Source organism: Delphinus delphis, chromosome 11 (genome assembly GCF_949987515.2).
Source record: "Delphinus delphis chromosome 11, mDelDel1.2, whole genome shotgun sequence".
NCBI classification, from domain to species: domain Eukaryota; kingdom Metazoa; phylum Chordata; class Mammalia; order Artiodactyla; family Delphinidae; genus Delphinus; species Delphinus delphis.
In genome coordinates this window covers 8,860,314-8,885,405 of record NC_082693.1, presented here as the reverse complement: position 1 = coordinate 8,885,405, position 25,092 = coordinate 8,860,314, and the positions used below count along the sequence as shown (strand labels likewise).

The following is a 25,092-nucleotide window of genomic DNA, read 5'->3' as shown; positions in this document are numbered from 1 at the left end:
TATGGATACCTTTCATTACCATGAATTTTTCAAATGCACATATTCATACCACAGAGTTGTATATTCGAACACATTGGATAAGGATGTGTCTTTTGGATGTGGCCCAACTGTGATCCTAAGTTCTGTGTATAGTCTGAGTTCCTCAATCAAAGCAACCAATACAGCACAGCAAAGAGGATGGGTGAGAATCGGGGTGATCTGCCAGGCTGTACCGTTCTATTTTATTTATATATATTTGTTTACAAAATATACTTTATTTTTTAAATTATAGATTTACAAAAAATTGAAAAGGTAGCACAAAGAATTCCCATACGCCCCCCACCCAGTTTCCCCCATGCCCCTCTTTTACATGAATGTAACACAAACTATGCATTATTATGTTTCTCTTTTCTTATTGTGCCTACATGTGCCTATTCCTACTGTGCCCCAATAATCATTGTAGATAGAGAAATAGATATTTAAGATTATAAATTGGGGAGTGGAAATCTGTAGTATTGCCCTAGTAACACCATCTTAACTTCGCTTGAGGTCAAGAAAGCCTTTGAGGGACATAACCCATGGAAAGCTGAAAGCTGACCAGCCTCTGGTGGAATTTGACCTTCAGGGGAGGACTACCAGGTGGGTAAATGGTGGTATCTCTGCCATGAAACCAACGCTAAATCTGGAACTTTTTCTAAGGGTCAAGGGTAGCGGGGCATGGTGGAAAGAGCTGCTTAATGTCAAATGTTTAAACCTCTGGTCTTTGAAGTAAAGGGTTGTGCTAAATAATCTTTAATGTTTCCTCTTAGCCGTAGTAACATATGAGGCAGAGATTTAAAAAAAAAAAAAGTGCCTTATATGAAAGAAAAAACCAGGTTTTGTGCCTCTTCTTACTGTTAAAAGTACAAGTAGATATTTCATTGATACCAGGCTGAATCTATTCATGTGGGCATTTAAAATATGAATATAGGGGCTTCCCTGGTGGCGCAGTGGTTGAGAGTCCGCCTGCCGATGCAGGGGACACGGGTTCGTGCCCCGGTCCGGGAGGATCACACATGCCGCGGAGCGGCTGGGCCCGTGAGCCATGGCCGCTGAGCCTGCGCGTCTGGAGCCTGTGCTCCGCAACGGGAGAGCCCACAACAGTGAGAGGCCGGCATACCGCAAAAAAAAAAAAAAAAATAATAATAATGAATATACATGAGATTATTTTATATATCCTATTGTTAGACTACTTTGTTTTCATTTGAAATGTGTGAGACGTGTGAACATGGGTTGTGCTGCAAGTTCAACGACTGATCCATATGATTTTTTTTAAAAAAACTTTTTTTAGAGCAGTTTTAGGTTCACAGCAAAATTGAGAGGGAAGTACAGAGATTTCCTGTATATTCCCTGCCCCCCCGCCACATGCATAGCTTCCCCCATTATCAACATCTCCCACCAGAGTGGTACATTCGTTACAACTGATGAACCTACATTATTAGGTTTCACTCTTGGCCGTGTACATTCTATAGGTTTGGAAAAAATGTATAATGATGTATCCATTATTATGGTGTCATAGAGTGTATTTTCACTACCCTTAAAATCCTCTGTCTATTCGTTTCTCTCTATCCTCAACAGCTGGCAACTTCTAATCTATTTACTGGCTCCATAGTTTTGCCTTTTCCATAAAGTCATATAGTTGGAATCATACAGTCTGTAGCCTTTTCAGACTGCCTTCTTTCACTCAGTAATACACATTTAAGGTTCCTCCATGTCTTTTCATGCCTTGATAGCTCATTTCTTTTTAAGGCTGAATATTATTCCATTGTCTAGATGTACCACAGTTTGTTTATCCATTCACCTACTGAAGGACATCTTAGTTGCTTCCAAGTTTTGGCCATCCTAAATAAAGCTGCTATAAACATGTGTGTTCAGGTTTTTGTGTGGACCTTAAGTTTTTTGATTATTTTAATAATTGGTTTCCTAGCATTATATGGCAATGAGCTAGATTGAAAATCCAAAAAAATTAATAAAAATAACAAAGGTAAATGAATGATTTGAGGATGAGCTTAGAGTCCAAACCGTGTGATACAGTGGCAAGAACACTGAAGAACTGAAATTCTTCATTATGGCAGTACTTCACAGAACTATTTTCCCTTTCGACCTGTGAACAGGCTTTATCCCTTAGTGGCACAGAGTCTGAATAGTTATCCAAAATCCTTTTATTTGTTTTTTTTTGCCATTATTTTTTCATGCTTTCTTATTTCCTCAGGTGTTCTCATTTAGTTAGAAGTTGGTGGAAGGATGCTTCCTGTTTGATTGGCTGCTGGAGACCAGCTGGGACAATAGAGAAATTCTCTAGACCATTAGAATAGATTTTATCGTCAAGAGAAGGAGGACAGGGCTTCCCTGGTGGCGCAGTGGTTGAGAATCTGCCTGCTAATGCAGGGAACACGGGTTCGAGCCCTGGTCTGGGAGGATCCCACATGCCGCGGAGCAACTAGGCCCGTGAACCACAACTACTGAGCTTGCGCGTCTGGAGCCTGTGCTCTGCAACAAGAGAGGCCGCGATAGTGAGAGGCCCGCGCACCGCGATGAAGAGTGGCCCCCGCTTGCCACAACTAGAGAAACCCCTCTCTCAGAAACGAAGACCCAACATAGCAAAAAAATAAATTAATAAACTCCTACCCCCAAAATCTTCTTTAAAAAAAAAAAAGAAGAAGGACAAAGTAGCTAATTAGGGAAACGGGAAATCTCAAACGTGTTCTTTTGAGTTTTTACTGTAAGAGCCAGGAAATTTCATATGGCTCAGTGGCATAAAGGTTAGGCATTAGGACAAATAGCCATGGAGGGGGGAACCTGGCCAGGTGAGGTTACTCCTCCCGATAAGAGAGAGAAAGACCATCTTCCCCTGGGATCTGGTGGTAGTTCTTGAAGCCTTCACTTCAGGCTGGGACAGGAAGAACAGCCTGCTGCTGTGAAATGATAAGCCATTGAGGTTTGAAGGTGTGACTAGGAGCTGTGTGCTAAGCCTCTAGCTGACGAAGTTAATATCAGCAGGAAGGGACGGGTAAAAGGTGTGGTTTCCTAAATGCAGAACGCCTTTAAGCAGCTAGGAAGTAAGTGGGTGCTTTATGCATTCATGTTGTGTATGTGTTACCTGTGTTTTGCACAAAAGTGAATTCGGAAGACAATGTACAGGAACATTCAGAACATCTTCAGACTATTCATCTTTCTGTTTTCTTAAGGAGTGGGTGTGGTAGATGAAGTTTAGTGCTTCCATTTTGTGCTTCTTTGACCAAATGGCAATGCTATAGGAGTTTCAGTTAGTCCTGTCTCAAGTTACTGCTGTTATCTTCTGATGCTGGTTTGAGTTCTTATTTAAGAAGGGATTTGCCTTTCCCAGAAATCAGAGCTTCGTAATAAAAAGAAACTGGAGCTTAGAGGGAGCAGCTACACAGTTTGGCTTTCCCATTATTAATCTCATGATGTCTCTCTACGAAACTATGAAAAATCTAGATTTTGTAGTCAGTTCTTACCTTTAACCACCTTGTTCATCAAGGGCACATGTAGGCCTCATATCTCTTCTATGTGCTACAGTTAGAATAACGAATGGGACCGATGTTCTCATGGTATGGAGTTTATACAGAGGAAACAGATGACTATGTAAGTGTGAAAATATGTTCTGCCCTCGTCTCAGCCTCCATCATGAGAGCTATCCACCCTCTTACCAGCTATGGGCATGTAAAACAAAAGAGAAAAAAAGCTCAACATGACCAATATCTCCATGGGGTGGTAAGACATAAAATAACCAGATCTGAGGTCGTGGAATGCCTTTTTCTATAGAGGCAGTGGGATGCTGCCATGTCTCCCAGCTCCTACATTGTGTTAATATGCACCGCCTTCACCCCCCGGTCCCCCCGCCCAGCCCCGCTTCCTTCTAAGCATCTGCACTCCTGGCTCAGTGTGTCAGCATTTCTGTATTGCAGTCCTGGCTCTTTCACTATTTATAGACCCCTCGAAGAAAGAGAAAAAAATGAATACTTACTTATTTTTGAAGTCTAAGAAATCCTACCTGTAGTGCTAATCTAATTGAATTCTTCCAGATACGTAAAGTGAGTGATATTCTTATTGAACGTGTGAAGAAACAGGCTTGAAGATTTGGAGTGACGAGTTCAAATTTTTACAGCTAGAAAGGATTTGAATCTTGGACTTCAAATAATAGTATTTAACGTTTAATGAACGTTAGCATTAGGTCTGGTTAGCGCTTTATATACCCTACAATCTTGGGAAGCAAAAGCATTATTTTACTTTCGTCGAATCTGAGGTTTAAAAAAGTGAAGTGACTTGCCTCAAGTCACACGTAGAAGTGAGGGCTGGTATTTCAAGCCAGATCTGCCCGGTTCCAGAATTCATGCTTGGTGGCAAGAGATTAGTTGAAAATCCAGGCTCTTCTGAATCCAACGCCCATCTGTGCTCTATGTATTCAATCTGGCCTGATTTTAAACATGGGTCAAGAATTAGCAATAATGTGGTCTTTGGTAAGTCAATTACCTTCTTAACATCAGTTTCTTCATTTGTAAGAGGGGGATGATAGTAAGTAGCTGTCAGCGCTGGGAGGTTTCAATATGGTTATACACACAGCAGTCCTCCAGCAAATGATGGCATCTCTCTCTGCCACCTTTTGACAACCATTACTATTTCTCCCACCCCTACTCCCTACGTTCTCTCAGCAGACTTCGTTCGTTCCTTTCTGGCATTGGGATTGAGGGCTCGGGATCTTTCTGTTTTGAGATTGACAAAGTCAATCCAGGATGACGGTAAAGAGAGAAGAAAATGCACAGCAGTCAGTGTTCCTGAAGTGTCCAGACTCCACTCATGAAACTTTGTGTGATTGAATTAAGTTAGTCTCTGGGAGGTAATTCAGCTGACTGCCTGCCCATGATGACAAGTGGCAGACTCAATGGTGATTCTGAGATTAAGAATTGCATCGGAGGATAGGAGTGGGTCAGCTGACAGCCAGACAACAGGCAGCATAACCTAGTGGTGGGGGGGTCCTAGTGGTCAGAACATTCCGTAGACTGTGTTTGTAAAGTAGTTGGAGGAGATGTGGTAGGTGAAGAATGGGGATGCCTTCTAAAGGGTGATGGTTAGTTGTGGCTGGAGGTTGGTAAGGGAAGAAAAGAATAAGCAAGGAATGTGGTTAGAACCTGGTGAAATAGGGCTGGGTTTGTCTCTGCATAATCAATTTCACCTTATGTTTCCTACCTCACTCCTCTTCCCCCACAGGGTCTGGCTCATAGAAACAGACTTATAGAAATGAATTTCTTTTCACTGGAAGATTATAGGTCTTCACGTGAGGTAAGATTCGTGGATGAAACTCAAGTAGAAGAATAATTCACCAGTATTTCTTAAAAATATCAAATGTGAACACTTTCACACTAGTGTTGTATAAATGGAAACAACTTTTCTGGAGGGCATTTGGTAATATGTATCAAAGTTCTTTAATGTATATATCCCTTGGCCCAATAATTTCTTGTTAAAAATTTTTTTCCTAAGGAAATATTTGAAAGTACAGGACAAATTTTTTTTAATATTCACAAAAAAATGGAAACAACCTAAATGTCCAGCAGTATGGGATTGCCTAAATACATTATGGTATAATCTATATGGATAAAAACTATACATTGATTTTATTTCTTATTTTTTGTGATACGCGGGCCTCTCACTGTTGTGGCCTCTCCCGTTGCGGAGCACAGGCTCCGGACACGCAGGCTCAATGGCCATGGCTCACGGGCCCAGCCGCTCCGTGGCATGTGGGATCTTCCCGGACCGGGGCATGAACCCGCGTCCCCTGCATCGGCAGGCGGACTCTCAACCACCTCGCCACCAGGGAGGCCCCCTTGTAAGAACTTTTTACTACTGATATGTAGTCCTGAATACACATATATATGTATATATGTATACATATATATATATATATATATGTTTTAAGCCAAGATATTTATATTTTTTCAGAATCCCCAAAAGTAGAATTTTTGTTTTTTGAATTAATAGTTTTAAAAGTGTCTCAGTAATTTGGGATGGTATCACTTTGTCTAACATGTGTATATATATACGTTGAACATTTTGAGCTGAACTGAATAGGACCCAGCCTATCTAATCTATTGGTAAATTTAAAAAAATTCTTTCCTTATTTTCTAATAATCATGGCTGTAGTTACTAGGAGTACAAATGACTTTAGCAAAAATACTGAAAGGTTTTCATTTCTTATATAAATCAGTCTCAGTCTACATGCTTTAGGCACTTGAAGGAGTTAATAAACACACGTCCACAGACACACACATACATCTTAATCCTGGTGTGTTGCTATAGACTAACCTTTTAATTTTTCTTTGGATAAAAATCTTTCTGTTACAAAGTTTTAATGCAAAACACATACCTCACCTCTTTTTACTTTAGAGATGAGTGATCAAGAAGGGACTTATTCCATCCTGAGATTTCTTCGGTCACCTTCGGAGTCACAAAATAGATCAAGGCCTGGTAGTACCCAAAGCCTGGCAAGACTGACGGAAAAGGTAGATGTTTGAAGCAACTAGATTCACCCATCTCTGATGAATTGTCAAACTTCTGACATTAGAAATAAAAAGTTCCTATCTATATTCTAGGTTCTCAGTAATATGAAACCATAATGGTCTTTAATATCTTTTTTGTTTTTAATTTTGTGAGAATGGAGAAATTAATTCTTTTAAATTTGAGAAGGTAATAGAATTTTTTTTTTAATAAATTTATTTATTTTTGGCTATGTTGGGTCTTCGTTGCTGTGCGCAGGCTTTCTCTAGTTGCAGTGAGCAGGGGCTACTCTTCGTTGCAGTGCGAGGGCTTCTCATTGTGGTGGCTTCTCTTGTTGCAGAGCACGGGCTCTAGGCACGTGGGCTTCAGTAGTTGTGGCTCGTGGGCTCTAGAGTGCAGGCTCAGTAGTTGTGGCACACGGGCTTAGTTGCTCCACAGCATGTGGGATCTTCCCAGACCAGGGCTCGAACCCGTGTTCCCTGCATTGGCAGGCGGATTCTTTTTTTTTTTTTTTTTTTTTTTTGCGGTACGTGGGCCTCTCACTGTTGTGGCCTCTCCCGTTGTGGAGCACAGGCTCTGGACGCGCAGGCTCAGCGGCCATGGCTTACGGGCCCAGCCGCTCCGCGGCATGTGGAATCTTCCCGGACCGGGGCATGAACCCGTGTCCCCTGCATCGGCAGGTGGACTCTCAACCACTGCGCCACCAGGGAAGTCCCAATAGAATGTTTTCATTCAAATTTGGTCAAGAGAAATTCATGAGGACTTTTTTTTTTTTTTTGGCCAGACCGAAAGGCTTGCTGGATCTTAGTTCCCCGACCGGGGATGGAACCTGGGCCCCCAGCAGTGGAAACGTGGAGTCCTAACCACTGGACCGCCAGGGAATTCCCTCATGAGGATTTTAAAAGTAAAGGACAGACTAGAATCTCAAGAAAACATTGCAGGGGCTTCCCAGGTGGCGCAGTGGTTGAGAATCCGCCTGCCAATGCAGGGGACACAGGTTCGAGCCCTGGTCCAGGAGGATCCCACATTCCGCAGAGCAACTGGGCGTATGCGCCACAGCTGCTGGGCCTACGCTCTGGAGCCTGTGAGCCACGACTCCTGAAGCCTGGTCGCCTGGAGCCCGTGCTCTGCAAAGAGAGAGGCCACCGCAGTGAGAAGCCCGCGCACCACAAGGAGGAATGGTTCCTGCTTGCTGCAACTGGAGAGAGCCCGCGCAATGTTAATTCTTAAGGGAGGAGACATTTGGTTCAGGTCACAGATCTTTTTCCACTTACCCGTGAATCACAAGACTCCTGTTGTTAAAAGGAGAAAGAAACAGAAGATTCCAAGAATCACTAGAGTGGGAAAGCAGGCAAATGGAACTGAAGACCTGCCCGGACAGAAAACAAAGAGGCTGAGGAGACCAGCAGGGGAAAGACTGAGTTACAGGGCTTAGAGGGGGACGTTCCGTAAATTCAAGACCCTAACTCTTGAATGTCTTCAAACTTGAAATCATAAATCGAAAGGGATACTGGACAATTTGAAACACCAACGGACTGAGAGTTAGATGCCAGGGTTCTACTCCCTATTCTGCTACTATATACCTCTGAGGGAAGTCACTTATTCTATCTTTACCAAAATAATCCTCTGATTCATCTCCATGATTTATGAATACAAAGTGAATACTAGATATGAGGACTTGGTTTTTGAGATGCAAACATACTTCTAAATAAAACGTATCTGGGGCTTCCCTGGTGGCGCAGTGGTTGAGAATCTGCCTGCCGATGCAGCGGACATGGGTTCGAGCCCTGGTCTGGAAAGATCCCACATGCCGCGGAGCAACTGGGCCCGTGAGCCACAGCTACTGAGCCTGCGCGTCTGGAGCCTGTGCTGCGCAACAAGAGAGGCCGCGATAGTGAGAGGCCCGCGCACCGCGATGAAGAGTGGCCCCCACTTACCACAACTAGAGAAAGCTCTCACACAGAAACGAAGACCCAACACAGCCATAAATAAATAAATAAATAAGTAAAACATATCTGTATAGTCAATTTTATTGACCCATAATCAGAAGATATTTATTATCCCGTAAATATCATATGCTTGCATATATATCCATCATTTTCTCATTGGAGCCTCACTACAGTTCTTCAACAGTAGAAGAAATTATAATTCCAAACATGTATCAAATAATGTTAATCAAATATTGTTTCTTGAAACTTCATAAAATGAGTGGATATAGACATCAGGAGATTCACAATTGTTTCCAAATTGAAAAGTAGTAATTTTCCTGCTTGATTTGCTCAGTTATGAATTTATGTATATAGCACCCAAACTACATTAATCATCTGGAATATACTAAATATGGACATTTCACTTTCAATACCATTTTTTTGGTTTAGATTATAAGATATAGTTTAAGCAACCTCATGAAACTGGGCAGGCTAACTTAGTTATTTGAGGCCGTGGTAAGCTGAGCAATTGGAGGACAGGTAAGCTAGGTCCTCTACATAAAGTTTACCTTTTCCTTCAGGTGATTCAGTTCTTGTTATCTTTGTCCGATTGGACTTTGTAGCGCATATTTTTGCTTCTGCGTAAATTAGCTGCTCTTTTGTCTCTGGAGATTAAAAGAGAGACGTGGTTACCACGCCATAGTCACACTGTTTCTTGGAAAGCATGTAAGTTATCAGTATGTGTGAAGGGAGTTGACAGAATAGGATTTTTTCCAAATCGAGGAGATCTATATACTTGTTTTCTTCTTACCATGTGAAGTCCATCAGGTAAATCTTTTAAGTAACAAAATCTTGAAAAAGAGTGAGACATAATGTGCCATATGCTAAATTATAATGACATTCTTTAGAAAAATTATTTAACAAGGAAAAGAAAATAATATCAGAGTTCAGTAGGGACTGGGAGAAAAAAATACTCACTTTCTGCATCTGCTTCTTGGAAGGGATGTGTTTCAACTCTGCATATCCTGGGTGTTTTTCATTCATCTCTAAACATTTTTGAGATACAATTCTAAGATGCAGACATCAACAGGTTTTTTTGAAACTAAGTTTTCAGGTTCTGTCTTTCCGAGTTCTCTGTGTATTATTGAAATCACTATTTCATACCATTTAAATACTGATGCATGATTTTACTTCTGCAATTTTCTTCCAAGAAAGATTTTTGCCTCAGATTATTTTCTTTCCCATTCCTAAAATTATCAGTTACCAGCATCTCTTTAGATGTCATTTCACCTGTTACCTGGAGTTCTCCAAATGTGGTATTTAACTTTAAAAGGGTAACAGTGCTATGATCTATGAAATGTTTATACTACACTTAAAAACTGTCCCAAAAAAAAAAAAAAAAAAAAAACTGTCCCTATCCAGAAAAATAAAAAGATAATTTTTATTAGTCATTTTGTATTGTAAAGATAACTAGTGTTACATAGTAGGTTATTCTAAAATTTCTCTTTCAGGAGTTCTCCTGATTTTTTTTCTATTTATCTTCACTCTTTTTTTTATGATTAAAGATAGTTTACTTTCCGTGATCTCCTGAAGAATCTCTTCCAACAAGTTGTTAAAAATGAAAGACCTACAATTGGGATGCAAATTAGTTTAGTTGTACTCTTGTGGGGTGTGTAGCATTGTGCCCATAATATTTGAAGGCATAGGCTAAAAGCAACCAATTCTCCTTGAAATATTAACTTTACTTGCAAATTTTTTGAAAAGTTAATTTATTTCAAGTATTTCAAATATCATTTTTATAATCAAAGCAATTTATATAGAATAGAATTCTGATAACACAAAAAGTTTTAAAATTCTTATGTTCACTAGTTTGCCAGCGTATCATCAAATAAAACACTTTTTATATATTTTATTTCCTCAGAGAATTATGCCCTGTTGTTGTCTTTTATACTGATGAAAATATATAGGCCTTCGTGTGTTCATAATATTCACTTATAACATTTAATAGTTTCCCACAAGATAACTTCTCATAAGAAAACATGATTGTGCAGAAATAGGTTTATAATGCCTTTAAAAAGTCTTTACCAAGTTTGTAATATCTCATGAATATGGAAGCTATATCACATAAATAAGAAAATTCTAGCTTTGGATGTGAAATAGAGAAACACACTATTATACAGACAAGAACAATTAATTACTGATTAAATAATTATTTTATTATTCATATCCTGGCTTCATCGATGTGACCATTTGCTTTATTAACTCAGTTAATCTGAGAGATATCCTGAAATATTTTCTAACAGTGCTATCAGTTATATTCAATGGTAAACCATGAAAAAATCTGAGGTAATTTACCTTGTAAAGTGAGTTTTAAACCTGAATGGGTTAGTTCTTTTTCTACAAGATTAAATTTACTGGATTACTTTTTAAAATCTCTATTCTTTGTGCTCCGTATACGCACTAGTAACGATGAGATAAGCTGAGAGCGACAGCTATAGATATAGTTGGTGATACCTGTGTCAGTGTGGTAGTTTCTGCTGGAATCTGGTCCCAATGGAAGAGGTGAACCCCAGTGGGCGAATGGCACAGTTGTGTGAGCTGTAGCTCAAGACGACTCTTCTGGGCTCTATATGTTATTGGCTCTTGTTATCAAAGAAGCTTCAGTATTTGCCAGCTCTTCATGAACATGTGAGAAAGCAGTTCATATTTGTACTTCAGGCTTCACAATTTGCATCGTCTACGGAGAAAGGCAGTTTTTAAGCAAGGGAGATGAATGGGCAATATAATTTAAAGGGCCATGCCCATTTTGCACAGAATTCAACACTGAACTTAAAAAAGAAAAAGAGCACCAAAAAGGCCACCATCACCACTATGACCACCACCAAATACTATGATTCTAAATATAATCCCTATATAAATTAGACACTCGCTTGGGCTCTAAATAGAAACTGTATGTAATGGGATATTTAAATCCATCTTCTAAACTATGCTAGTGTTAGCTAAGTGGAAATATTAATACATGAGTACCAATAGTTCATTATTCTCCCCAGTTATCTGAAGGAGATTTTGAAAAATAAAGTTTTCAGATGTTAAGTTTTATTAGATGAATAGCTAGTCAATCCCTGGTTCCTTTAAAATATATCTAAATTCAATTGCTTTATTCTTTGAAACATTTTTTTCAGAACATATACGTTTTACAGTCTGTTTTTTTCAATTCATTCCAATACAAGTATACTCTATATTCTCTAAATATACTCTCTCTATATAAACTTCAGGTTTTGAGGTTTTTGGTTCCCTTCTCCTTCAGTCTGTACTCTAATTATAAAGAGTAGAAATATATTGGCTTCCCCCTTAGTGGTCTAAAGTGGCATTTCCAATGGTGTAATGGATAAACGGTGACAGTGCAGTTGGAATATATATGTTTCAACTCAGTAGAAAAGGATTGATAGCTCTATCTGTTTTCACCATTCAATAATGGTAAAAAACACAATAAAGAAATATATTTCAATTGTGGATTTCATTCCTTCAAAAAAACCCATTTTAGACTGGTACATTTGCAAGAGTTTTACATTGAGTTCTAGTATGGAGAAATGATGACAAAAGAAAAACCTATTTTGATGTAAAAACAAGTTGTTACGGAAATTTTCAAACAGAATGAGTGTAATAAAAAAATAACCCTATGTAGCCTGAGAAAGAGGAATATTATTTATGTTCTGGCTATATGTTCATTCTGGCTTTGTTATAGTCCCTTCTTATTCTTGTCTTGCTCTCTCAAACTGCTAGAGACTTCATCTGAAACAACCATCTGGTAAGCTCAACACTCAACACCACTGTAATTGGAATATTAGAACTTGAAAACATTTGCTTAGGCCTTAACTTCTCACATTTGGAAGTCCATCAAACATTTCCATTTCTTCCTAATCACTAACTTTCTGCACTTAAACAAAAAGGCAGTTCACTGATCTACTTCTTTATCATTTTTCTTTACAATATTATACCTCTTTACAGCAATTTTTCTTTTTTAACCAATGATATAATGTAATAATTATTTTCATCATGAAACATATATGCCCCATTATTTCTAAATAGTTCACTAATTCTTTAATCTTTCATATTCAAAATAGCTCTCTTAGTCTTTAGTACGATTATGCTTCACCTTACAAATTACCTTCTTGCTTGTAGGTGTTTCCCTTTCATCACTTTAAATATGTCTTGCCACTCCCTTCTGGCTCGCAGAGTTTCTGCCGAAAGATCAGCTGTTAACCTTATGGGTATTCCCTTGTATGTTGTTTGTTGTTTTTCCCTTGCTACTTTTAATATTTTTTTCTTGGTATTTAATTTTTGATAGTTTGATTAATATGTGTCTTGAGTGTTTTTCCTTGGATTTATCCTGTATGGGACTCTCTGCTCTTCCTGGACTTGATTGACTATTTCCTTTCCCATATTAGGGAAGTTTTCAAATATAATCGTTTCAAATATTTTCTAAGTCCCTTTCTTTTTCTCTTCTTCTTCTGGGACCCCTATAATTCAAATGTTGGTGCGTTTAATGTTGTTCCAGAGGTCTCTGAGACTGTCCTCAATTCTTTTCATTCTTTTTTGTGTATTCTGCTCTTTAGTAGTTATTTCCACTATTTTATCTTCCAGATCACTTATCCATTCTTCTGCCTCAGTTATTCTGCTATTGATTCCTTCAAGAGAATTTTTAATTTCATTTATTGTGTCTTTCATCATTGTTTGTTTGCTCTTTATTTCTTCTAGGTTCTTGTTAAACGTTTCTTGTATTTTCTCCATTCTATTTCCAAGATTTTGGATCATCTTTGCTAGCATTACTCTGAATTCTTTTTCAGGTAGACTGCCTATTTCCTCTTCATTTGTTTAGTCTGGTGGGCTTTTACCTTGCTCCTTCATCTGCTGTGTGTTTCTCTGTCTTCTCATTTTGCTTAACTTACTGAGTTTGGAATCTCCTTTTTGCAGGCTGCAGGTTAGTAGTTCCCGTTGCTTTTGGTGTTTGCCCCCAGTGGCTAAGGTTGGTTCAGTGGGTTGTGCAGGCTTCCTGGTGGAGGGGACTAGTGCCTGTGGTCTGGTGGATGAGGCTGGATCTTGTCTTTCTGGTGGGCAGGACTGCGTCCAGTGGTGTGTTTTGGGGTGTCTGTGGCCTTATTATGATTTTAGGCCTCCTCTCTGCTAATGGGTGGCGTTGTGTTCCTGTCTTGTTAGTTGTTTGGCACAGGGTGCCCAGCACTGTAGCTTGCTGGTTGTTGAGTGGAGCTGGGTGTTAGTGTTGAGATGGAGATCTCTGGAAGAGCTCTTGCTGATTGATATTATGTGGAGCTGGGAGGTCTCTGGTGGACCAATGTCCTGAACTCGCCTCTCCCACCTCAGGCCTGACACCCGGCCGGAGCACCAAGACCCTGTCAGCCACACGGCTTTTGGGAAGTCTGAGGTTTTCTGCCAGCATTCAGTAGGTGTTCTGTAGGAGTTGTTCCACATGTAGATGTATTTCTGATGTATTTGTGGGGAGGAAGTTGATCTCCACCTCTTACTCCTCCGCCATCTTGAAGGTGACACCAGATTTTTCAATTTAGAGTCAGAAAGTAAACAAAATAAAAATGAATTACAATATAGGCGGACAATCGGTGTAGAATATTTTTTATAAAATCTCTTCTATCTCTACCCTTGGTTTACTGAGATCTTTTTTTTGTGTGTGGTATGCGGGGCTCTCACTGTTGTGGCCTCTCCCGTTGTGGAGCACAGGCTCCGGACACACAGGCTCAGCGGCCATGGCTCACGGGCCCAGCCACTCTGCAGCATGTGGGATCTTCCTGGACCGGGGCACGAACCCGTGTCCCCTGAATCGGCAGGCGGACTCTCAACCACTGCGCGACCAGGGAAGCCCCTACTGAGATCTTTGAATGAACAGGAATGTTATAATATTCTTCTTGGTCAACCAACCTTGTATTTCATACATTAAAAGATAAAATGTGATATATTTTTAGGATTATCTGTAAGACCTTTTGATCTGAACTGGACATAGGACCGTGGGAAACTTATAACCACTGCCTGTATCTGAGGCATCTTGTGTGGTTTCGCCTGACTCACACATACATTAGTTTCTATGAGGTTATAGCCCTGATAAGAGTCTTAGGTCTATTTTTGTTTGTGTACAATATCTATTTATTCCCACTACAAATATTGAACTTTTTTCACTTGAGCAGTAAAGAGCAAAAGGTAGATTGTCGGTGGCTACCCAACCATATTTATATGAATAGAATTTGTTTTTCCTCTGAAACAAAGTCAGGGTGGAGGTAGTACCAAAAAACCTTAAGCCAAACTGTCACTATCTGGACATATAGGTTTTATGATGTGATTTCTCTCTTCAAATGCCTTTTTATATAAGCAGTCATTTAAATCCACCTTTGATGAACAGATATGTTATTTACAGCATTATTCCTTTTAAAAATTCCTCTGGTTGTCTAGAACCTTAGTTTCCATATACCTGTGTCTCCTTTACTGCATACTCAGTTCTCATAAAAATTTTCACTCTAGACTACTCAGTTATATTATTTATGACAGTGGCTTTTCCTAATTTATTTCTGGAGTGATGGACTATTACCTGTACAAACCAGATGGTATTTAAAGGCTTGTTGTACATAGTTTAGTTAAGTAGACGTGATTTTATTTTTGTATACCTATTAGAAAATATCCAGTTAGAGATTCATATTTCCTCTGTGGTTTTTACCAAATTGAGTTAGTTTCATACAACTGTAAGTAGCTGTACCACCTGAGAGGTCTGGACTTGTCATCAACTGTAGGAGGATAGTGGAAGAAATATCTCTTCATTCATCCGCCAACAACTTTGTAAGCTCTCCTTCACCTTTGGGATAAAGAAATCATCCAAAAGTCTCCACAATGTCAACTGCTTCAGACTGTGATCAACCTCCAGGTATTTTTTTAAAATCTAAATGTCCTGTGCCATTTCAATGGAAATAAAAGTTTTGTTGTTTTTGTTTGTCATAAGTGCTGGTTATGATTATACTAGGGGCATTGTATTTTTAATATTTCCCACATATACCTGAAAGAGTGCCTTTAAATATATTTAAAAGAAATAATTATCTGTTTCCTGACTTGATCCAAAGTGTAATCAACCAATTTAAATACTTTTAGGAAAGCTGGATGGGCTGTCCAGTGGAAATGTGTTTTGAGTATCTTTGATTTTACTACTACTATATTTGTATTTCCAGTGATCTTTGAAAATGGTAATGAATCTCTTAAGTTCTAATCTCACTTGCTTTACAAGGTTATAAAGTAATTATATATTTTCTATGCTAAAAGAAAACACAGAGCAGACAGAGACAATCCCTATTGTGGATGTGGAAGAGCCTCTTGCCCTTCCTCCTCCTCCTCCACCTGAGGATGAATGGCGCCCGATTCCTGAGCACACCAATGTGGATGGTAAAGTAGATATACCAGATTTTATTCATTTACGGTCTCTTTTTGTTATCTTTAGATACATCTTCCATTTTATGTTTCTCTATTTGTTACTATTCGGAAATTTTAAAATTTAGAGAAAATACAAAGATTAAAACATTTTCAAAACATATATAGAGGGCTTCCCTGGTGGCGCAGTGGTTGAGAGTCCGCCTGCCGATTCAGGGGATGCGGGTTTGTGCCCCGGTCCGGGAGGATCCCACGTGCCGCGGAGCGGCTGGGCCCGTGAGCCATGGCAGCTGAGCCTGCGCGTCTGGAGCCTGTGCTCCGCAACAGGAGAGACCGCAACAGTGAGAGGCCCGCGTACCGCAAACAACAACAACAACAAAAAACATATATAGAAGTAAAACGGAAGTGTATTTTCTGACAGGTTTGAAATTTTCATATATTAAAGAGCATAGTTAAAGATGAAAGAAGCCATTGGTCCAAATTTAGATTTGTTTTCTTACATGAAACTGAGGGACTTAAGCTTGTTCAAGGTTTAAAACTCAGAAAATTTGTAAAAAAAACAAAGAAAGGTAGAACCCTATTACATGATGCCTCCTTTTGATCATAATTAAACTTAACATGTTTTAATAGAACAGGGTTTTCCAAGCTCGGCACTAATGACATTTTGGGCTAGGTAACTCTTTGCTGTGGGACACTGTTTAGTGATTGTAGGATGTTTAGCACCATTCTTGGCATCCATGCACTAGACGTCAGTACCACCCGCCTGTCAGTTATGACGCCAAGAATTTCTCCAGATATTTATTAATGTCCCCTGGGGAACAAACTTTCCTCTGGTTGATAACCACCAAGTTATATGATTCAGAAAGTTAAAGAAATGATTTGGGTATTAGTCATGAATATAACCATTCTCTTGACAGCAATTTTTTAACCTTGTTTCAGAAATACAATTCTTCCAAAATATAAAGAAATATCTTTTTTACACTGGAGTTTATACATTTATTTTGGAGGGAAATAAACTTACCAATAAAAGACTATTAACAATGATCTCTGAAAGTTTAGTTTCTAGAATGTGGGGATGTAGCATATTATTTTTGTGAAATTGAATACATTATAGATGTTGTTTGACCTAAAACCAAATATCATCCCTTTAAAACATTCGCTAAGATTTACTGTAATTCTTTATGAAAGGAACATACTACTACATCAAGTTCAAATAAAGAGTTCTATCTTAATAATAACACAGATTTAAAATTGTTAAGCATTTCTCCATCTGATCATATTAATGAGGATAATGTAATCTGAACTGAAATTTTGTGTCTGGTTTAAGGATATTTAATAATGCCTGTATGTAAAATTTTCACCTGTGCTGGAAGTCCCCAAAGACACACTCAGGTTTAATGTCTCACTAGGAGAACTCGCAGGACTCTATACAGTTGTACTCCTAGCTGAGATTTACGACAATGAATGGCTAACAAGCATCATCAGCAAATGGAAAAGGCACATGGAGTGAAGTGTTGGGGAGACCAAGCTCAGGCTTGCAAGGGTGCTCTCCCAGTAGAGTCACACAGGTCCCACGAATTCCCCAGCAACAAGTTGGGACTATGTGTCACATGTTGCCAACCAGGGAAACTCATTAGAGAATCAATGTTCAGGGTATTTACTGGGGGTTAATCACACAGGCAGCTTCCAGCTGGCATGTAACAAAATTACAGACTTCCTGAAGGAAAGCAACGGTTCAGCACAAGCTATATTGTTTGCACAAACAGTGGAGACATGGTAAGCCGTGCCTATCAATTAATGGTTGTGGAAACCCTACTGAAATGTAGCTTTCCAGATGCCAGCCAAGGCCAGCCTTGTAAGCGGGCCTTTCAGGATAACAAGTCAGGTCTGCTACTTTAATTCTTTTCTGCACATCCTCCAAAATAGTTTTTTCCCCCTGTCATTCAGCCTAATAGTTCATAGTAATTCACACACTGGGCATTATTTTTCAGAAAATGTGGGCATTTTAACAATAATAAAAGGAAAATAATGATATTAGTCTTTCAAATAGCAGGAGTTTACATTACCTCTGATTTCCCTCACTCTGTTTCTTAGCCTCTCGTTTTTCCTTCTCTCTATGTGGAATAACCCCTGTGATCCTGGGAGTGTTCAGCCTGCTGCTCTTGATGTTGTGTGGATTCTTTGGTTATCACTGTAAGTCTGACCTATTGGGAGAAAAGAAATAATAGACTATTTGTCAGATGATCATATTTCATTAAACCATTCCCAGAGAATAGTTTTTGGTAAATGTTTTATTGCCATACTGAATGGAGAACAGGAAAAAATGACATGAAAGTATCACAACTTTTTACTATATGAATGAATTTAACCTTGTGAGTTCTCAGTAACCACGTTTTTTTTTTTTCCAGGGAAGCTATATTGTTGAAATTACTGCAGAATTTACTGAGTGTAATGATTATTATCAGTAATTTGAAAGTTAGAAGTTACTATATATTAAGCTCGATGAATTTGTAACTGTTTTTATGTTGAAAATAAAAAGGAATTTTTCAGTTTGTTCAAACTGCCCATTCCTGCAGCATCCTAAATTAGATCAACAGAATGTTTGGATTATTATTAAAATTGTTCACAACTGGTTATTTTAAAATAGTAGTTTCTCCATTGTAAAGCAATTATACTCCGATAAAGATGTAAAAAAAAAAAAGCTAGAAAGAAGTTACAGATATTTTCAGTAAATATTTCTGGTCTGTAAATGTTTGCAGCCAAGGTTATTTAAAGATAATAAAGACTTATGAATATGGAAAAAAATAGTAGTTTCTCATTGATAAAGTTAGCTTGAAATTCAGAATTCTAAAATTTGATTAGGAAGTGAAATTCTACATATTACATCAAGGCATGATGCCAAAAGATTCATTTGAGACTTGGTTTTTGCTGTTGTCATCTATTTTAATTCAGTTGATCCACTGTCCTGTTCATATAAACACACACTTAATCTTATAAGGAATTAGGATGATATTTTAGATTTAGGCATAGACTTTAGAAATAATAGTGGATAAATGAAAACATACTTAGCCAAATATCTTTTTGCAGTTTTTGAAAACATTTATGGGGAACTTTATTAAAGATCTACTATAGAAATTAAGCTTCACAATCTAATACCCTACTGTTTCATAACTGAGCATGTGTTTTATACTCATCTGGAATTCTTGTTCCAGACTTTCAAAGTGTTCAGGAATCAGAGAGCAAGATGAAGAGCCTTATCCAACAGACTGAGTCTTTGCAAAACAAAGAGGAAAACCTTCTTCAGGTCCTAAAAGCTCTTGAGCAAAATAAAGGTAATGTTAGATCTAGAACAAACTATCTTTAGATAGTTTAGAATGCTAGATTGTTTTTCTTGTTGCAGCCATAAAATGGTTGGTTGCATAATGCAATGGGAGCTAATAGAGCAGCATGGTGGTTTTGATGGCTTCTTGCCTCTTAGTTCTTCATGGATATTCTGAAACTGAGTGTCTCACATTTACCAAATATAGCCTCTTGTATTAATTAATTAATTCGTTCATTCAGTTAATCATTCACATTTATTCAGTGCACACCAGATGCCAGCCACTTGGCTGGTGATCAAGGATAAATACAATATGAACCCTGCCCTTGGGAGGCTTAGAGAAAATATATAGACCAAAAATAAACCAAAGTTTCAAGGTGTGCAGTAGATGTGCAAGATGTTGAGGGAGCATGAAAATGGAAGAACTCAAATATCTGAAAAGCAGTGGTGTTTTCATAGTTTCTGAGTGCCTCCTAAGGAGAGGCACTTACAATAATAGAGCAATCATGAAGCTGCTTTTATGCTAATTAAATTATAATATAAAAATAGTCTGTTGTGATAAATAAATATTTTACAAAGGTCTTGCATTAAAATGGTAGGGGTTTTTTTTTTTCCCTTGAGGTATTGAACCTATAGTGAAAAATTAAATGAACCATCTGAAAGTCCATTAGTGATTCGTCATGTTAAAAAACTGGGTTTTTTTTTTTTTTTACTGAGATATGATTGACGTATAACCTTGTGTAATTTGGAGGGGTACAACATGTGTGTTTGATACATTTATATATTGCAGTATGATTACTACAATAGTGTTAGCTAACACCTTTATCATGTTACATAACTATCATTTCCTTTTTGTGTTGACAATTAAGTTTTAATCTCTTAGCAACTTTGTGCTTATAATACAGTATTGCTGACTATAATAACTAAGTTGTGCATTTTAAAAGGATGGTTTCTAAGCAGCTGATTACTTCAGCCAGAGATGAAGCTAATTAAATAGGGAAGGGAATTGGACTAAAATTATTTGTACGTTTTGCCACTTGATCATTATTATTATTATGACTCTTGCACAGTAAAAAATCAGATGACATGTGTATTCCTATCTAATGTTAAGTCTTGTTGTCTTATATAGAAATCTTACAGCAGCTCCAAAAACAGAATGAGTATATCACTGAGGCTCTACAAGAACTAAATGTGGAACAAGGTAATTTGGAAGTGAGAAAATTCCGAGTACATAGTAATTTTTAATAACAGCCTCATTCTTTGAAGTGGGAGAATGTGTGAAGACATGAGGCCTTGTTTGTGAGGTTCTGTGGGCTCTGAGTTGTAAATATTTTCTTTCCTAGGAGACAGGTGTGGACCTTCTCTGAGTCACTGGGTACAATACAGAGACCACTGCTACCACCAAACTGTGCAAATTGTTTCTTGGTTAGAGTGTCCGGATCTTTGCATCTCTTTGAATGCTACATTTTTAAAGACAGAAAGGAGTAGATTGATGGTGAGATTGTAGTTCATTCTTTACTTCTGGGATAAATGTATAGTAGCCACCAGGAGAAGGAAGGGCTCACCTGCAGCTCTGATACCAGGGTAAGGGGCATTCTCCTGCTTCGTTTTCCACTCATCTTTCCCTGGCGTGCTCCACATCAACACACCTTTCTTTCCTAACACACCATGCATGCATTCACTGCAGAAACACTGTGTTTGCATGCAGAACTCTTCTCTCAGATGCAACCACGGCGAACTACTTCATGTCCTTCAACTATTTATTCAGTTGTCACCTTCTTAATGAGACCTGCCCCGGCAACCTTACTTAAAATTGCAACCTGTGTCGGGCTTCCCTGGTGGCGCAGTGGTTGAGAGTCCGCCTGCCGATGCAGGGGACACAGGTTCGTGCCCCGGTCCGGGAAGATCCCACATGCCGCGGAGCGGCTAGACCCGTGAGCCATGGCCGCTGAGCCTGCGCGTCTGGAGCCTGTGCTCCGCAACGGGAGAGGCCACAACAGTGAGAGGCCCGTGTACTAAAAAAAAAAAAAAAAAAAAAAAAATTGCAACCTGTGTACCAGTGCCCACCCCACCGCCAGACCCTCCTCTGTGCTTTTAGGCATTCTTACCCTGCTTTAACTTTTTATAGCACTTGTCACCTTCTTACGTATCATATCATTTACACCTATGTTTTTTACTTCTATCTGGCCCACATCCCCCAGAAGCAGGGATCTTTCTCATTTTTGTTCAATGATATATCTCAAGCTCTAAGAATAGGCACAACATTAAATAAATGATAAAATAAGAAAGTAATTCATATCTTGGTGTGGTGTCTTCTTAAATATAAAATTTTCTATTATAATCATCGCTTACTATTCGGTTCAGAAAAAAATAATATTTACCTAGTAAAAGTATGGTAAATTTTACCTAGTAAAAACTGTGAAATAACTATATCAAAAGGATACAGGAGGTGAGAAGATAGGGCATGAGACTAAAAATTCTGCCTTCATAAAATAGGAAGTCATAGAACTAATAAAGAGTTAGGAACAGTTAATTGCCTCTGGAGAATGGCATTCATTGAGGGAGGAAATGACTACTATTTTGTATATATCAATATTTAGCATCATTTGACTTCTAAAACCAAGTGCATGCATTTGTGTAATAGACTTAAAAAATATAGGTAAGTGTAAAAAATCGGATGAAATTACAATACAGTTAATGCTGTGCCCTTTCTTTTTACAACTTAAATATTTCTAAAATACACTGGGGAAATAAAAACCTTTATCATTACTGGAACTAAGCTAAAAAAAATAAAATAAAATTTTCTATTAGCTCTGTCTTTTTTTTTTTTTCTTCTTGGTGTTTAATTCCTGGTTTAAGAAATGCACAGACACTGAAGAACTGAAATATTTTTTAATGTTTTATTTATCAGTGGGCATATATAGACTGCATTATTTTTATTTTTATGATTCTTTAGACACAAGTTCTATATTTTTATCTCTAACGCACTCTTAGTATTAACACCTTTGTGTATTTTGGTTCCATGTAGTACATCATGAAGTTACTTGCAGCAAATCACACTTGGCTTGGCCTGTCTTATAATGAAGAGGACAATCAATGGAAGTGGGAGGATGGCTCCCTTCCTTCTCCTGGCCTGTAAGTTTCTGGTATAAAATCCAATTCCTTACTCCTTTTTCAATGTCTTTGGCCTAAGGAGCTTGAGGAAATAGAGAAGATCCTTTGGCCTAAAGAGCTTGAGGAAATAGAGAAGATCATTTCTCTTCTCAAAGAGGGATTGAATTTAGACCTCTTTATTTCTTGTTTTTATTTCATACTATACTGTCAGCAATTTTGTAAATCATAAAGTCACTTAGATATTTCATAATTAGTGTAAATATACCCTTATTATTAGATGAGCTGAATGATTACAATTTCAGATAAGAAATATAATGTGGGGAAGAATATCATTAGTATGAATATGGGGACCTCTCTGGTATTTTTATTGGGAAGAAGTATAGATAAAATTGTCTTTCCTCAGCCAAATAATTTGGGATTTTTTTTTTGGTTTTAAGTACATATTTTTCTATTGCTATTCAGAAACACTGCATTAGACAGCTATGGCAGAAAAAATATTTTCAAGCTGTTTCATCACTGTGTGCCAATCTTAGATAATATTTTAAAGTTTGATAATTTTGATAGCTGATTATTTTTATTTTGTTCCTTTAGGTTATATTATTCTTATGTTTAGTGAGGCTGTTTTTCTTATAACTTCTAATAATACTTTTGACCATTTTATAATATTTACCTTTTATTTCTTGGTATGATTCCTTATATATTAAGTTTGTGACTTCTCTTGCACACATATCTTACCAGTGTTTTCCTTTAATAATTTGTCCTTTTAAGTTTATTTGCTTTTATTATATGAACAAATGGTTAACATTGAAGTATAATGAGATTGTCTTTGTTCATTTGAAATTTATTTTAAGACATAAGGTAGAAAGCTGAAACATGTATGTTCAAATGTAGATATAATTATATGTCTCTCTATGTATTTCAATTAAGTAATCAATTGTCAGTATTGTTTAAATGATTCATTTTACTTTCATCACTGATTTTAATGTCATTTATCATATGCTAAAATTTAATATTTAAATAATTTTAGCCTTTTTACATGTCCCTTAAGTATTTCATAGTTTGTGTAAATATTTTATGTGTAAATATTCTTGAATATTTTCCCAGCCTTGCCTGCACTATTGCATCAAATTGTTAGTCTATTCTAACTTTATTGTTGATCATTTTAATTACTGGAATTTTGTAAATTGAAAGTTTTCCTCTGCTTCAAACCTTGTACAATGTTTGGAACATAGAACATTCAGTAGGTATGTTGAATGAATGAATGAAATAACATATGAAATATTTTGGCGATTTAATATGCCCAACACAGTTCAGAATTTTTTTTCTAGTTCCTTTGGCATTTTTAAAAGAAATGTACTATGCATTTAATAAATCACGAAATAAGCTTTGCCTTTTTTTTTTTTTTTAAGATAGTACTGAACAACCAGCTTTGCTCTAGAGTTGATGAAAAATAGTCTTGTTAACATGGATCTAAAATGCTCTTTATAATCTAGACCTTTAGTAAAGGACTAAATTCAATCAGCATATTTGATAACATCTACCCTCTGGCATTTATATCAGTGGTAAATTAAAGTAAAATGTGAATTAAAGTAAAATGAACATTATCAGAGCAGAGGCAAGTGTCCTGAAATATTACATATACAGTTAACCCACGAATAATGCAAGGGTGTTAGGGGCACTAACTCCTCCATGTAGTGGAAAATCTGCTTAGAACTTATAGTCTACCCTTCTATAGGCAGTTCCAAAACTACATGTTAAACCAACCACAGTTAAACCAACCTGTAGTACTGTAGTATTTACCGTTGAAAAAATCCGCATATAGGTAGAACTGCGTAGTTCAAATCCAGGTTATTTAAGGATAAACACACACACACACTCACTCACACACACATATATACATATACATATATATTCTAAATTTCATTACTAATTTTGGCTAGCTTTTATATCTAATGTATTTATAAGTAAATATCCCTCCTCCAATGGTAGCTGTACATGCATGTGGTTTCTATCATGCTAATCTGTACTTAAACTTAATTATGTACCCCAGATCATATGTCCTGTCTTTCCTGCTATTGCCATAATTTTCCAGCTGGACCATTCTCTTCTTCTCTATACAGGTGTACCTTTTCCCACTTATAAATACTCGTAAACAACTATCACATTTTGTGAAGCTTATTTATGACTTAATGTCTATCTCTTTTTGTATATATACATGTATGAGTTCTTTGCAAAGAGGGAGAGTGCCTTTACTCCCTTGAGTTCCCTACAGCGCCAGGTATAATCGGTTTCACATAACACGTTCTTAAGTAATGCTACTTAATTTGAACACAGTGAGTGGCCAGTGACTTGTGTTTTCTAAATTTCTCAGGAGTCTACCAAAGCCAAGTACGGATTTCCAGGGGAATTGTGTGTATGCAAATGTGAACACTGTTGGCATGGATACCTGCACTATGTCCTCTTCATGTGTGTGTGAGAAGCCTGTCTGTGCTAAACACTCAGAAGAAAGTTAAAAAAAAACTGATGAGGTTTGCACATCTCAATAACATTCCATATTCAAGACCTGCCTGCCTTTCTTCTATTGGCACTTCATGTTATTCATAACTCTTTTTTTTTGTGACAGAAACTGATAAATGACTTCATGATAGAAGAAGCCAGAGTCTAGAGTTAAAGGAGAAAAAACAGAGAAGCACAGAAAACTTAGAAACTCAGAACCTGTTTGATTTTCTGAGAGTTATATAAATGAATTAAAAAACACATCAT

General features: G+C 37.6%; 1 protein-coding gene across 2 annotated transcripts; it reads left to right on the top strand.

The window, feature by feature from the left end:
- Positions 1-33: 33 nt before the first annotated feature.
- On the top strand, positions 34-25,092 carry LOC132433497 (natural killer cells antigen CD94-like). 2 transcript variants are annotated; one of them, XM_060024295.1, is made up of 10 exons: positions 34-618; positions 15,272-15,402; positions 15,792-15,911; positions 17,991-18,089; positions 19,109-19,228; positions 20,345-20,416; positions 20,559-20,710; positions 22,244-22,350; positions 24,701-24,857; positions 24,953-25,092. In XM_060024295.1, the coding sequence occupies exons 2-9, from the start codon at positions 15,369-15,371 to the stop codon at positions 24,840-24,842; spliced, it is 846 nt and encodes a 281-aa protein (XP_059880278.1). In that variant the 5' UTR covers positions 34-618; positions 15,272-15,368; the 3' UTR covers positions 24,843-24,857; positions 24,953-25,092. The 2 variants fall into 2 exon arrangements, with proteins under 2 accessions (XP_059880278.1, XP_059880279.1); XM_060024296.1 differs by lacking the exon at positions 34-618 and adding an exon at positions 6,504-6,536.